Raw genomic sequence first — 16,969 nt, forward strand, 5'->3', positions numbered from 1 at the left:
GAATCACTACTGTTAACCTTCAATCTGCTCCCCATGATCTCATTCCCAACAAGAGTGTATGCGCACAGCAAGACCCTGATTGATAATCTGTACCTAGATCCCACAAATTACAAGGAAGTGATGACACGGGCAGTAAAAAATGGTCTGTCTGATCACGATGGTCAAATGACAACCCTAAAACTTTCCAGCAGGAAAACAACCTGAATCTACTTCAGAAATAGTTTATGCCGTGAACAATGGGAGGAAGTATACCAGGCTGACACAGTGAATGAGAAGTTCAACTCATTCCAGAACTTATTCCTTAGACATTTTGAAGCTTCTTCCCCCAAAGACAGATTAAAATCAAACAAACCTGTAGTAAAAGGAAAGAGTGGCTAACTAGTGGCATAAAAATATCACGTAGCAAAAAGAGAGATCTGTATGTACAACAGAGGACTAGTACTGACCCAGCAGTAAAGTTAGATTACAAGAAATACTGTAAAATTCTAACAAGTGTAACCAAGAAGGCCAAACAGTTGCACTATGCACAAAAAATTAGCAACTCAAACAATAAAATAAAAACCATATGTCACATCATAAAAAGTGAGACAAATAGGAACATAAAACCTGACAATAATAAACACAAAGTTGCAGCCTCAGATTTCAACAATTTTTTCCTCTCTGTAGCTGAAAAAAACAGTGAACCATAATAAACAGTCTCACACAGAAGCTATTTTACTACTTAACCACATGCAAATAACATATAAGGAGTACTTCATTTCAGAAGTACAACCCCTAAGGAAATTGAAAAAACCATAAAATTACTTAAAAACTCAGATTCCTGTGGATACGATGGCATATCAAGTAGGATTTTAAAATCATATGCAGACTTAATCAGTTATATATTGTGCTATTTGTTAAACCAATCTATGGAAACTGGTGAGTTCCCAGATAGATTAAAACATGCAGTAGTGATGCCAATCCACAAAAGTGGAGCAAGGGGTGAAATATCCACCTATCGGCCCATCTCCTTACTGCCAGTATTCTCAAAGGTATTTGAGAGAATAGTGTATGATAGGATTTATAATCACACTACACAAAATGGCTTACTGGCTCCTACACAGTTCGGCTTTTGTAAGCGCTCCTCCACAGACAGAGCTATATTTAACCTAAAAGATGAAATTTTAGATGAACTAAATTACAAAAGGTATCCAATGGGGATATTTTGTGACCTTGCCAACTTAAGAAAGCTTCCACATTATGGCATTAAAGACAAGTCTTTGACTTGGTTAGAATCATACTTACAGAACAGGAAGCAAAGGGTTGTCTTAAGGGGGACAGGTACAGCATTAAAATCAGACTGGGGGAATATAAAGTATGGAGTCCCGCAGGGCTCGATTCTTGGGCCATTAATTTTCCTGATCTACATTAATGATCTATCAATCACAATTAACAACAGAGCTAAAATAGTAATGTTTGCGGACGATACAAGTATCCTCCTAAAAGGACCCAACTCTACAATGCAGGATACAGCCATGACAGTCTCTACTCAAGCACACAAATGGTTCACTGCGAATAAAAAACCAATATGATACAGTTTCTGACAATAAATAAAAAAAATAAAGCTCCTGAAATACATGCTAACAATCCAAAAATTAATGAAACCACACATACAAATTTCCTAGGTATCCAGATAGACAGTCACCTAAGATGGAAAGAACAAATTGATCAGCTGGTCAAGAAACTTAGCTCATTTCAGTAGCATAAAAATAAGCACTGTCACTTATTCTACTATTTTAAACAATCACTATACTGTTTTTGGCATAATGCAGGCTTTAATACTGCAAGCAAGTAATTGTTCTTGTTAAATAAACCAATGTCTGTGCAATGTAATGTATAAATGTTCATGTACTACTGTAATTGCATCAAATGGCTTGTCCTATATTACTTGTACACTGGCTGTATAATATGTAATTAACAGGACCAAATAAATAAATAAAAATAGAGTGATAAAAAGTCAACATAATTAACCACTGATTTAAAAATGTAACATGAGTCACCATGGAATCTCCCTTATGTATGCTGTGTGCTGTCTATTTTGGCCCGTTGATTTGCACCGTATCACCTTGACAAATCCTGTACCATTGTGAGACGATCTCTGGATGAATAAAGAAGTAAATAAATATACTATTTTATGTAATGAAGATTACACTGATGGATTGAGCAGTATTGTAGCCTTAGCTTTTAGTTAGGTAGAGAAGAGATAATCTGGTGTTAAATTAATGATGTCAACAAATGTGATACCAGTATTTTAAAAACACAGCTAATCTACTCTGCAAAACCAAGTGTTCATATTTCTCTTTTAGGTGGTTTCTATTTACACAAACTGCCTATTAGCATGTGTGTTTGGTTTGACAATAAATATGTTTTTAAGATTTTGCATTGAGCAAAGCAATTTGTTTTTCTCCAGTTTCTCAACCAGTGAAAATGTTGCTTGCAAATATATTTAATATATTGCAAATATATTTAATACCCTGACAAACAAAAAATGCAGATAACAAACTGCCATGCAACATCATCTGTACTGCAGACGACAGAAAGTGAGGTGAACAGCAGTATGTGCTGCTGAGTAAAATAATTATCCACCATCACCGAGACATCTATGGGTGAAGAGCAAAATAAATTGTGTTTTGGTGAAGGCAGAATTTTCCTAACATATTAGAAGTTTACAGAATCTGGCTAATACAAGATGCCTTGAATTAGCTTTTCAAGCTCAAGTTTTGCGAGAAAGTTTTACTACGATTCGGATTGGTGTAGTACTGATACAATACACTATTCAAGGATTTTAATACCAAATTTATGTTACATTTTACACGCAACACATTTTGCATATTATACACTACAATTCCAATGTATAGAGCAAGTTAGGAAAATTATCGTCTGGTTGACAGATGCAACGCTGCTGTCGATCGACGAAACTACCCATTTCTAGCGCAAGTGTTACCGAGGCTCCTTTCCGTCCGGATTATTTCTTTCGACACGTAACTTCTCTTTCGTACTGTTGAGCCAAATTTTACCTTACTACTTCATGAGTGCCACTACGTTTTTCTCTTTCTTTTTTAGCGCGTTTACATAGTATACCAAATTTGACAGAAAGCTTCGGATTTCCGTGGGCCTTACCTTGGACAGCAGTCACTATGTTTACGTGGAGTTCTCAAACCCGGATACCGTAAAACGGTTTCGCAATACCGTTTCAGGTTAGTCATTTACGCTTGTAAACATTCCAAAATCGATTCTGGAAATCCCTTTCTGGCAGCCGATTTTCGCTCCCAAGTAAACGCACAACCTTTCTTAAAACGTGCTTGGGTTTTCAGGTTACCTTATAATGAAAACATTCAGCCAATGTAGTCGGAGTGACTTATTGTGCAATGAAGGAGAAGCACAATATTAGACTGAGCATTAAGCTGTCTACTTATAATCTTTAAGTGTACAGAAACAGCGATTGTACTGACAAAATCAGAAGTGTTAACAGCTGTTTTCCGGACGTATTCAACTGGGCTATCAAATCCGCTTCAGAGTTCAGACCTTGGCTTGTAAACAGTTTCCGAAATTCGTTTTTTATCTTTCGTAACGTGTGTCGCACGTCAACATAGTTGCTACTTGCTAGAGAATAACAGGTCAGTCTTGGCTAGGGGTTTTGGTTTGTAACTCAATGGTATGGTTACTATGGCAACTACTAAGACTACCAACTACTAACTTGAATTTCAATTGTCAAACAATATGGCGGATACCAAAGATCTTTGATATTAAGTGCTGTGCAGTGAGATCACTGGTACTGTTTGATTTGTATTTCTAAACACCAAACAGTTGCAGACGGCAGTGCGCTGCCGTGTGTACATCTGTGTTGGTTATGGTTAAATATTTATGAAAGAAAAGTTACGCGTGAGAAGGAGTAACCGTAACTGATCCTTGGAACATTCACGCTGGAAATGGTTAGTTGGACCGTAACGGCAACACTCGTCTAATTTTCTATTTACAAGGCAATATTTATCCTAATACTTCGCTTTTCATTGTAAGTGTTGTATATAATATTCTGCGAAATGAGTTGCATGTAAAATTTAACAAAAATTTGGTACTGGATGAAAATCACTGAACAGTGCTCAAGTATTACGATAATCCTTGTCATAGTTGTAGGACTTTATCCAAGTGACTCGCAAAAATGGAGATTTAAAGGCTAACTAAGCCAAGGTCTCTTGTAATTTTTATTAGCCCGATTCAGTAAACTTCGTATATGTTATGAGGATTAAGGTAACTCGGTTCCTATTTCTTTTCTCCTCACCCCTGCGTGCATCGATGGTGGTACTCTATCATCAATGGATTTCTATGTCTTTTACTTAACAGCACATAGTGCTTCTCATGTCGCAGATTGTCTTCTGCAGTGTAGTTTCTTTATGCATTTTTTGTTTGTTGGAGATTTTGTATAACGCTGAGAGGCGTGTTCGCCAAACGCACTTTTTCACCGATTACGACGCAAGAAAAAACAAAAAATTGTGTTGCTCAACGCAAAATCTTTGAAACGTACGTTTATCGCTTTTATTAAGAGAAATCATCTCAAGGCGAATATGTAAACGTGATTTTGGAAAGTAGATTGTGTTCTTACAGCATCACATTTGTTGGCTTTTCCAGTTTAAACTCAAGTTATGACTTCTCAACCTAACGAAGACTTAATTCCTGGAGACAGGATGATTCACACTAGTTGCTTTTCATAAGCAGCTGGAATCATCCAGATTGCTGTCAAGCAATTAGAAACTGTTGCGAATTGGCAAACTACCAGAGAGATAACAAAGATGCCACTAGTATATCCTCTCCCATAGGTATTGTCTCCGATCCAGGAGATACAGTACACATTGCTGCTCATTGACATTATTGAGGGGTAAGAAGTGGTAGATGTAGGACACTTCTATGGAGGAGGCAGTGTGTGGGAGAATTTAGAGGTATACACTGGTACCACATACCAGCGAATTTGAGGTGCTTCTCCCACGTAGACTAAGCCACTCGGGTCATTGGAAATGTCCAATTTTGCTCTTCTGCTTTGACCGGTGGCGTAATGGTGGGTGTGACGTCACTATGGTGTGTTGGTTTTGATTTGCTTCGTGTGTGTAGATCTCATTTTGTTGTAATTGACGATGCCATGTGGTGGTGGATGTTAACGTCTTGCGTTTAACGTAGTATCTGGGTAGTCAGTTCTGTAACTTGGTTATGTAATCGCTTGATTTGTTTTCAGTCAGTTATGCTTTTTCTTCCTTTTGTGTGTGTGGAGTTTTTGTTTGGCGTGATTAGTTTGATGTGTATGTGTGTGTGTGGCTGGGGGGGCGGGGGTTCAGGCGGACAGCTTCTGTAGGTGTGTGAAGTTTGTTGTTGCGGTTTTTTTATTTGTGATTTTCTGGTAGGTATCGAGAGGTGCGTTTGAGCTATATATGTCAAGGGAAATGTCCGATTCAATTTTTCAGAGTTGTGGGTGTTGCTTTTTGGTATCTAGGGCTTGATTTGAGCTAGGTCAAGGGGAATGTCCGAATCCACTTTTCAGAATTGCAGATGTTGGTTTTATTTGGTAATGTGGGCTTGATTTGAGCTATATGGGTCGAGTGAAATGTAGGACTCCAGTTGGTTTTGTGGCACTTGTTGGAACAAATGATGCTTCTCATATGGACTCCAAGGCAACAGTTGGGCCATTGCAACAACTGGCAGAGGGAGTGTTGAGAACAACCTTGCTCACGTGATTTCAATGAAGCTTACAATCTGCAGCATTGTCCACAGAACCGATTGTAGCTTCCTGGTTCTAAATTGAGTGGAAGGAACCAAGGATTTTGAATGTTCTGGGACTTTCTCAATATGCACCACATAATTGAGAACTGTAGCGTACTCTTACATGGCTCGTAGGTGCAACATATATCAGGAACTGCTATCCTTGTGGCGCAGTGTGGGGTGCGTACAATTGTTTCTCTGGGTATATGAATCTCCATCTAGCCCAGTTAATGGAAGCTGTAGGAGACCCCAAAGCAGTAGTGTAAGACTCAAAGTGACTCCACAGATGAAACGGATAAAATCAGGCAGATCAGCTGTCAAATCAATCGCAACAAAGTCCCAGAACTTGAAGAAACTGTAAAAAACAGTGAAGCTCACATAATGCCTGGTATATAAAGCTGTCTACAACCTAAAATTGCCAATAGTGGATTTGGGGTAAATCTAAGTGTGTATTGAAAGGACAGGCTGATGAAAAACTAAGAAGCTGCACTTGTCCCAGTAGATGAGGAACTGAAATCCACTGAGCTAGAAATTCAAGCTGCAAGTGAGATCATTTAGGCAAAATATGATATGAAAGATGGACATAAACATAAAATTGGGGCTTTCTGTTTCCCACCTGATTCATCCTCAGATATAAATTAAATTTTTTGATAAAGCCTCAGCTAGCTAGTGTATATGTTTCCCAATTGTACTAACATTGTTGGGGGAGATTTTAATCGTACAACAGCTGGTCAGGATAGTTAGTTTTGTATGTGGTGGGTGTGAGGACACATCCTGCTGAACGATACCAAGAATTCTCTCTGAAAACTACTCACAGCAGATAATTCACAAGCACACTCATGACAGAAATGGGTTAGATAGAACTAATGATAACAAAAGTACGCCGGCCGCTGTGGTCGAGCAGTTCTAGGTGCTTCAGTCTGGAACCACGTGGCTGCTAGGGTCGCAGGTTCGAATCCTGCCTCAGGCATGGATGTGTGTGATGTCCGTAGGTTAGTTAGGTTTAAGTAGTTCTAAGTCTTAGGGGACTGATGACCTCAGATGTTAAGTCACATAGTGCCTAGAGCCATTTGAACAAAAGTACCAGACTGCTTTGAGGAATGTACATCAAAACCGATATAACTGGACATAGGAAAATTATTATGTTAAATAAACTAAAAAAAAGATGCAGTAGTAGGCCTATTGCATCTCAAGGTGGAATTTGAAACCTTGAGGTTGGGACAGGGCCATTTAGAGGAATTGTGACTTAAGCTTTGAAGGATAGTTGACCAAACACTGGATATACATGCTTATATGTACATAATTGAACAAATCATGATGGGAAAGGCCCTCTATGGTATACAGTCACTGCAAAGCACTTGCTAAAGAACTGTGACTATTGCATAACAGGTGTAAAACAAAGTATAGGGCTATAAATACAGACAGTGTTTGACTGTCAAAAGGGCAGCGCATGAAGAATTTGATTACCATACTAGAAAGTTATCAAACGTCCCCGTGCCAAACCCAAATAAATTTTGGTTACATGTAAAGGCACTAGTTTCACAAGCTGCGATATGGACGCAGATTGAAGCAGTGGTCCAGAAAGTGTAGAAGAAATTTCTCTTATTTCCATCAATGATTACAGAACTTTTGGTCCTTAGACTGCTGGGTTTGGTCAGCAGTGACCAGCTTCAGACCTGCAGCAGAAGATGGAAAATAAATTGCAACTAGAGGGCTAGACATTAGGCTACATAGATTGCATCTTAAAACAATAAAATATGACATTTTATCTAAATGACCACAAGAGCATCTGGGAATCACATGTTATCACATAACCATTTCCTTTTAACAGTTTTAAAGCTAACTTTATTTATGTTTTTAATTATAACATTTTAGCACTATAGTAATTTTACATTTGGCAAGTCTGTTATATACTTTACCTATTGTATACTGTGCAGTTTTGTAATTGATGCATATCTGTAAACTTACAGTAGTGACATGTAACGAGCTTACAGCATAAACGTAATGAGGCATCTCGAACAGAGTGACCTCCTTTATGCCAACCGTATGTATTCCTGAAACAGCAAACATGTGAAACCCAACTTGCCCTTTTCTCACATGACGTACTGAAAGCTTTGGATCAAGGCAATCAGGTAGATACAGAGGTTTCTCCTCGACCAGGAGCTGTAATTCTTCCAAATGATGTCAGAGTGCCGCTCACCTCAAATAGTAATAATAATAACAATCGAGTGGTTCGTTTCTATGACATGTACTCGAGTGACCATTTCCCGTTTACGGTCGGTTTGCTGACTCCTACCCCAACTATGTGTAAACCCATCTGGCAGCTTTCTAAGGCTGACTGGAGGCTTGACTCCACGCTTGTGACCTACGACGAACAAAATTTCTGTAGGTGTGATGGCCTGGTAGAACATCTTAAACATTATTCTTACTGCCACAGAATGAAATTCCGTGCACTTCATCTTTACCGTGCAGTGTCCTGGTCCCTTGGTGTCCTGAGGAGGCATTTCTGCAACACAATTCACATGTGGAGACATGCTCTCTGTTTTCAACCATCATCCTGTTATGGTGAACTGTATTTGTTATAAACAGGTGTGTGCGCAGCTGGATTTCATTTACTAGTTCTTCTAACAGTTCCACTCCCTCTTCCATTAAGTGGACTAACCTCTGGCACTCTCTGAGACCAAGGTCCATTCCGCAATATATGGCTTGACCACAGCAGATGATGTCAATGAGGACCCTATAGCTATCTCAAACACCCTAGGCCCCTCTTTTGCGGAGTTTTCGAGCTCCATCCACTATCACCCTGCCTTCCTCCATCGGAAGCAAGTGAAGGTGGCTTGGGTGATACCCTTTTCCTCTCAGAATTATGAATGCTACAATGTCGCCTTTACTATGAGGGAGCTAGGTCATGCTCTCACTTCATCCCGATCCTCTGCCCCAGGGTCAGATGATGTTTACATCAAGGTGGTGTTGCACCTTTCTTTAGCAGGCAAGCACTTTCTCCTTCACAAGTACAACTGCGTCTGGGTAGATGGCATGTTTCCCAGACACTGGTGTGAAAACGCAGGTATACCTATAGCTCAGCCTCGTAAGGAAGACACCTTCCTTCCAACTGCTACCCTATTTCTCTCTCTAGCTGTGTTTGCAAGGTGATGGAACATATGATTCATGCCTGGCTGTTATGGTGGCTAGAGTCTTGCAATTTACTAACCACTGTACAATGTGGATTCTCAGTGCACCGTTCTGCAGCTGACCATCTCGTCACTTTTTTGATCCATGTCATGAACAATTTTCTGAAGAAATACCAAACTGCGGCCATGTTTTTTTTTTTGGAGAAAGCCTACGATACTGCTAGGGGCCTTGTATCCTCTGTACTGTCAACACATGGAGCTTCTGAGGCTGCCTGCCCTGTTTCTTTCAGGAGTTTTTAGAAGACAGAGTATCCAGGAAAATGGGGTGCCTCTTTGCTATAGCTTATAGCTATTAACCCCGTTATGTCATGTCTCCCATCAGGCATCTCAGGTTCCTTTTTCAATTACGATTTTGTGATCTATTGCAGCTCTTCACGGACTTGTGTCCTCGAGTGTGACTCATGGAGAATCGACAGTGTCTTTCACTTTTCCACTGACAAAATCATTTGTATAAATTTGTGGCTGTGCAGTGGGTTTCTTCTACCATCTTTACATCTTGGGCCTCTTGCTCTTCTGTTCATTGAAAGTGCGAAATTCCTGGAGCTCATGCTCGACAGGAAACGTTCTTGGTCCTCCCACGTGTCTTACCTGGCCACCCGTTGTACTTAGTTCCTTAGAGTGCTGTGTGTCCTAAGCAGTACTTCCTGGTGAGCGGATCTAACTGCCCTCCTCTATTTGTACCGATCTGTTGTCCATTTAAAACTAGATTATGCATGTTTCATTCATGCATCTGCATCTTCATCCACCTTACACCGTCTAAATACAGTCCACCATTGTGGAATCTGTTTGGCCACTGGCGCCTTTTGCACTAGCCTGGTTGAGAATCTCTATGCAGAAGCTGCCAAACTACTGCTGTCGTACTAGTGTGATGTTCTATTCAGCAGATACTGATGCTGTTTGCATGCCATATCCAGCCACCCATCGTATGCCACCTTTTTCGATAACTCCTTTGCTTCCAGAAACTGCTCACTATTTGCTGCAGAGCACTTCGCTCTGTATCAGACCTTGCAGTACATCCGGCGACACAGGCTTTTCAATAGTGTCATCTGCTCCAACTCTCTGTGCCCTTTAGAGCCTCTGTGTGCTGGACACAGCCCATCCCTTAGTGCAACAGGTCCACGAAAGCTTCCAGGTGCTCACTCATGAATGAGCCACTGTGATGTTTATGTGGGTTCCTGGTCACATCTGTCTGATGGGAAACAAGACTGTTGATGCTGCTACCAAGGCTACAGTCCTCCTATCTCAGTCCACTAGTTCTTCCATTCCTTCCAGTGATCTCTATGTTGACATCTGTCAAGGTGGTGGGGACCTTCATGGGAACAAGCTCCGGGGAAGGAAACCTCTCCCAGCTGCTTGTCTGACCACCTCTCAGCCCTCTCGCTGCAAAGCGATCATCATGGTTGTGCATTGGGCACTGTCATTTTAACCATCGTCATTTGTTGAGTGGTGATCTCCCATTACTTTGTGCCCATTATCATCAACCTTAGATTCTTTGCCATTTCCTGACCAAATGTCCTTCTTTAACCACTTATGTTCTAACGTTTGTTTGCCGGGTGAGCTATTGGCTGTTTTCGTGATAGATGCTTGGGCTGTCACCTCCATTTTACTTTTCATCCATCGCAGCAATATGGCGAAGAACATTTAATCTATAGTTAGGAACCTCTGTTGTCTCTACAGCGTATTTTATAGACTTTTCTGCAAGAGGAAGTCCTTGTTCTTAGTTCTCTTTCAGCTGCTTGATTGGGCTTAATGTGTAGGCATTTTAAACTCCTCTGTTGTATTAATGCTCTAAACTTCTGGCATGGACGTTTATGACCTTAGTTGTTATTGTACCCTAAAACAAATAGTTGTTATTGTACCCTAAAACAAAATAAAACAAACAGGTACAGAAAAGTGTGGGTTAGATCAAATTGCTGACGATATGTATGGCATGAAATTGAGGAGAATAGAGCATTACAGCAGTAGTTGCTTATTTATTATTTTAGCACGGACTGTTTGAAACAACACTTTCTGAGGCATCAAGTAAGGGTCAATTTACGCATGGACTGAAGCTTGCGGAGCAAAAAATTGTTGTGGGAGTAAAAGACTTGACCACAATAAGCAAGTTCAACAGGATCTACAGTGACCAGTCGGAACATTATGACCACATACCTAATAGCTGGTATGCCCATCTTTGGCATGGATAACAGTGGCAATGCACCATGACATAGAAGCAGTGAGGCCTCGGCAGGTCACTGGAGGGAGTTGGCACCAGCCCCCTGCGGGTCCGGGGGTAAGAATAGGCCTGCAGTATTCCTGCCTGTCTTAAGAGGTGACTAAAAGGAGTCTCACACATTTCGGCCCTTATGTGATGGTCCCCTCTTGGGTTTGACCTCCATATTTCAAAATTATTCTGAAGAGCGTGCTAATTGGGGAAGGGCGCCTTACTTGGTGCATTGTGTCCATCGTGCATTGAGATCTTTAGCCCCCTTTCTGATTGTCACATTGCAGTCCCGCCTGTTTTCCATCACTTGGGCGAGGATAAGCCATGCACTATACAGTGTCACTTTCTGCGCCGCAGCCAAAGACCATGGACTTCTTTGCGCCCGATATCCAGCATGGTAGCCAGTCCATTGTGGTGGGGCCGCCATGTACCCTGTTGGTTGTAGCCCCCTGACCACACAGGGATCGCTCTGCTGATGCCTGCACCGTTAACTCCCCATGTATGACAAGGATTAGATGCCTATCTCCTTGGGGCATTAGGACTCCCAGCAATGGCCATCCTGCCAGGTGGCCCTTGCTGCGGCTGGGTGGTGCCTGTTGGGAGGGCCCTTGATCGGAGTGGGTGGCATCAGGGTGGATGACATGCAATGAAGCATGGTACATCATCTCTTCGCTGGTGGCCAGCCACTGGCAGTCTCTAAGTGTTTGAAGGCTCAATTTAATGCAAACACGTATGACCCAAAATCATTCCCCTCCCTGGCCACACCATGGGAGGAACGAAAGGCTAAGGTTGGCAGGGAAGCTTATTCACCCCAGTACGTAGTATGTACAAGAGCTGACAGGGAGTGTTTCACGATGATGAAGCCTCAGCTCTTTGTCGAGCATTTAGAGGACAAGTTTGGGGAGGTGGAGGGCTTGTCCAAAATGTGCACTGGGTCAGTCTTTATAAAAACAGCATCCTCTACTCAGTCATGGGCATTACTCACCTGTGACAAGCTGGGGGATGTTTCTGTTACCATCACACCCCATAAGAGTTTAAATATGGTCCACAGGGAGTGTAGCTATGTATGGAAGTGAAACATGGACGATAAATAGTTTGGACAAGAAGAGAATAGAAGCTTTCGAAATGTGGTGCTACAGAAGAATGATGAAGATCAGATGGGTAGATCACATAACTAATGAGGAGGTATTGAATAGAATTGGGGAGAAGAGGAGTTTATGGCACAACTTGACAAGAAGAAGGGACCTGTTGGTAGGACAGGCATCAAGGGATCACAGATTTAGCATTGGAGGGCAGCGTGGAGGGTAAAAATCGTAGAGGGAGACCAAGAGATGAATACACTAAGCAGATTCAGAAGGATGTAGGTTGCAGTAGGTACGGGGAGATGAAGCTTGCACAGGATAGAGTAGCATGGAGAGCTGCATCAAACCAGTCTCAGGACTGAAGACCACAACAACAACACAACCCTTTGTGGGGTGGCTTGGTGGCTACAGGCTGAGGCACTGTTGTTGAGCAAGTGTTGGCACAGTTTGACCTTTCCCTCTTAAATAATGGTGCCTCCACACATTTCAGTGTGGCACTTGGCATGTACTCAGCCATCGATCTTTTGGTCTGCAGCCCTAGCCTTCTACCATCTGTCCAATGGAGTGTGCATGACTTTCTGTCACTGCCACAGTGTCACTCTTCTGGACACCTCTCCAGATGGGCTTTGAATAAGGCTGACTGGGACTTGTTCACCTTCATTGCCACTATTGAGCCTCATTCTAATGACGCCTTTGATGTGATGGTTCACACAGTCACCACTGGCATTGTTTCTGCTGCGGAATCTGCAATTCCCTGTTCTTCCAGGTCACCTCGGTGGAGGACTGTGCCTTGCTGGTCTTCCAAGATCGCTGAGGCGATTTAAGATCGCAGACAGTCCCTCCAATGGCATAAGCGGCACCCATCATTGGAACACCTATCGCCTAAATGGCTCTGTGCCCGAGCCCACTGCCTTATTCACTGATGGAAGCAGGAGTGCTGGGAAAGGTATGTCTCCACCATTGGCCTCCGTACCTCTCCATCGCAGGTTTGGGCCAAGATTAGGCGCCTCTATGGCTATTGGACCCCCGTCAGCATACCTGGGCTTTCACTGAGCAGTCTGTACTGGCTCCGACGCAATTGCAAAACTCTTAGCGGAGCATTATGCTCAGAGTTCCACTTCTACTAATTACCCACTGGGCTTCCACTCCCTGAAAGAGTGGTTGGAACGTCGAAGCCTTACATTCCACATGCACCACCTTGAATCGTACAATGTTCCATTCAGTGAGTGGGAATTCCACAGTGCCCTAGCTGTTTGTCCTGATAAGGCTCCCGGGCCGGATCACATCCACTATCAGATGCTCAAACACCTCTCCGTGAAGTGCCAGGAACATCTTCTAGACCTTTTCAACCGTATCTGGGTTGAGGGTGAGTTCCCGTCTCAATGGCAGGAAAGCATTATCATACCAGTGTTGAAGCTTGGCAAGAACCACTGGAGGTGGACAGCTACCGCCCCATTAGCCTCACCAACGTTCTGTCCAAGTTGCTCAAATGTATGGTGAGCCAGAGGTTGAGTTGACTACTTGAGTCTCGAGGCCTTCTGGCTCCATCTCAGGATGGTGCCACCGATAATCTGGTCTGCCTGGAGTCTACCATCCATATGGCATTTGCCCGCCATCAGAATCTGGTGGCATCTTTTTTGACATGCGGAAGGCATACAATACCACATGGCAGCATCACATTCTCATTATGCTTCACGGGTAAGGTCTTAGGTGCTCGCTCCCGATTTTTATTCAAAATTTTCTTTCGCTTTGTTCCTACAGCGTGTAAGTTGGTTCCTCCCATAGTTCCCCCTGAGTCCAGGAGAATGGGGTCCTGCAAGGCTCTGTCTTGAGTGTCTGCCTCTTTTTAGTTGCTATCAATGGGCTAGCTGGAGCTGTGAGAGCGTCCACATCAGCTTCTTCGTATGCTGATGACTTTTGCCTATACTATAGCTCCACTGGCATTGTGGTTGCTGAATGGCAGCTACAGGGCGCTATCCGCAGGGTGCAGTCTAGAGGCCGTCACGCACGGCTTCCAGTTCTCAGCCAGCAAAACCTGCGTCATGCATTTCTGCCGATGTCACACTGTTCACCCTGAGCCACGGCTTTACCGCGAAAGTGAACCTCGTGCTGTGGTGGAGAAGCACCGTTTTTTGGGCTGACATTTTGATACCTGTTGACTTGGCTCCCTCATATTCAGCAGCTTAAACAAACATGCTGGCGCCCTCTTAATGCTTTTTGTTGCTTGAGTCACACCAGCTGGGGTGCCGATCAGTCTACCACTCTAAGACTGTATCAGGTGTTGATTTAGTCCCACTTCGAGTACGGGAGCCTGGCTTATGGTTCGGCATCACCTTCCGCATTGCTGCTCAGGTTCGTCCTTTGTTATCTGTAGTGACTCCCTGAGTGGTTTATGAGCTATCAACCACTGTTTCCCTCGCTCTCATCTGCTGATGTCTATCCAGGAGTCGCTGCATACTCTTTCCCATTGTGTCTCCTCTGTGGTCTTTGTGTGGACCCCGGGTCCTGTCGGCATCCAGGGTAATGAACGTGTTGACACGCAGGCCAAACAGGCTGTCGGTGCACCAGCCTTGGAGATTGGCCTTTCAGAGTGTAATCAATTGGTTTGGCGACAGGAGGTCCTTGGCACCTGGGGTGATAAATGGCGCACCCTGCCTTCACCAAAAAAACTTTGGGTCATCAAGGAGACCACAGGTGTGTGGCACTCCTCTTCGCAAGCCTTCCCCAAGGACTCAGTTGTTTTCTGCCAGCTACGCATTGGCCACACCTGACTGACGCACGGTCATCTCTTGCACCGTGAGGACCCTCCTCTATGTTGCTGTGGATCAGTGTTGACGTTGGTCCACATCTTGTTGGCCTGTCCGCTTTTATCTGCGCTCTGGTGGACGTTTGTGCTGTCTGATATGCTCCCTGCACTTTCAATGGATCATGCTGCAATGACAGACTTAGTTTTGAGTTTTATTCATGCAGGGGACTTTTATTGCTCGATCTAAGAGTTTGTCTTTTTTTTTGTGTTGAGTCTGGCCTTTGGCCTACGGTTTTAGATTGGGGTTTTTAGTGTGTCTCTTGGTGGTTGGCTTTTCCTTTTATTATTTCCATGGTTGGCCAACCACTGTCACACTCTGTGTGCTTTTAATTCCTTTTGTGTGGTCTTTGTCTGAGACTTTCTTGTTCTGTGTCATCCCTTGTCATTTCTGTTGCTTGTTTTTTATCCCTTGTGGGTGCTTCACGGTCGTGGAAAAAGGGACCAATGACCTTCGCAGTCTGGTGCCTTCAACCCCCACAAACCAACCATCCAACCAACCAGTTGGTACCACATCTACACACACAAGCCACCTAATTTCCGTAAATTCTGCAAAGAGTATCGATGAGCTCTGACGCCACAATCGACCACATTCCAGATGTGTTTGATTGGGTTCAGGTCTGGTGATTTGAGAGTCAGCATATCAATTGGAACTCGCCACTGTGTTCCTCAAGCCACTCAGTCACACTCCTTTCCTTGTTGAAAAATGCCACTTCCGTCGGGGAAACATGAAGGGGTGTAGATTGTCTGCAACAAGTGTATGATAGTCCTTGGCCATCACAGTGCCTTGCACGAGCTCCACTGGACCTGTGGATGCCCACATGAATGCATAATGGAGCTGCTGCCAGCTTGTGTCTGTCCCGCAGTTCAGGTGTCAAGGAGCTGTTCTGCATCTGCATCTACATGGATACTCTACAAGCCACAGTGCAATGCATGGCAGAGGGTATCCTGTACCACTGCTTGTCATTTCCCCTCCTGTTACACTCGCAAATAGAGTGAGGGAAAAACGAATGTCCATACACACCTTTGAGCCCTAATTTTTCATATCTTATCTTCGTGGTCCTTATGTGCGATGTATGCTGGCGGCAGTAGATTCATTCGGCAGTCAGCTTCAGATGCCGGTTCTGTAAATTTTCCCAATAGCGTTTCTTGAAAAGAAGGTCCTGTTTTCTCCAGGGACTACCATTTTAGTTCCCGAAGCATCTCTGTAACACTTATGTGTTGTTCGAACTTATTGGTAACAAATCAAGTGGCCCACCTCTGAATTGATTCAGTGTCTTCCTTCAATCCAACCTGGTATGGACCCCAAACACTTGAGCAGTACTCAAGAATAGGTTGCACCAGCATCCTATATGTGGTATTTAAAGGTGAACCACTCTTTCCTAAAACTTTCCCAATAAACTAAAGTTGACGATTTGCCTTACCTACCACAGTTTTCATGTCACTTTGCAGTGTTACGCTCAGATATTTAAGCAACTTCACTGTGTCAAGCAGGACACTAGTAATACTGTATCTGAACATTACAGTTTTGTTCTTTCCACTCATCTGCATTAACTTACATTTTTCCACATTTAGGGCTAGCTGCCATTCATCACACAACTGTAAATTTTGTCTAAGTTGTATCTTCCTACAGTCACTCGACTTCGACACCTTACCGTACACCACAGCATCATCAACAAACAACCACAGATTGCTGCCCACTCTGCCCGCCAAATCATTTACATGTATGGAGCACAACAGCGGTCCTATCACACTTCCCTGGCGCACTCCTGACGATACTCTTGTCTTTGACGAACACATGCTATTGAGGACGATTTTGTGGCGGTGTTCGTAGCGACAAGCAATTCGCTGTAGAAACGGCTTACGAAGTCACCGCCACACTTTTAATAGCGGGCCGACCGGTCCG

At 43.2% G+C, this 16,969-nt stretch overlaps 1 protein-coding gene across 5 annotated transcripts in view; it reads left to right on the forward strand.

Annotated features, from left to right (window-relative positions):
• Positions 1-3,800: 3,800 nt before the first annotated feature.
• Positions 3,801-16,969, forward strand: part of LOC124550878 (gastrula zinc finger protein XlCGF52.1-like) — a 307,814-nt gene continuing 294,645 nt past the window's right edge. For all 5 annotated transcript variants that reach the window (XM_047125630.1, XM_047125631.1, XM_047125634.1 and 2 more), the window contains exon 1: positions 3,801-3,971. In XM_047125630.1, the coding sequence (XP_046981586.1) occupies positions 3,969-3,971 (3 nt within the window). In that variant the 5' untranslated portion in view covers positions 3,801-3,968. The remainder of the gene's footprint in view (positions 3,972-16,969) is intronic.

Source organism: Schistocerca americana, chromosome 9 (genome assembly GCF_021461395.2).
Source record: "Schistocerca americana isolate TAMUIC-IGC-003095 chromosome 9, iqSchAmer2.1, whole genome shotgun sequence".
Lineage (NCBI taxonomy): Eukaryota > Metazoa > Arthropoda > Insecta > Orthoptera > Acrididae > Schistocerca > Schistocerca americana.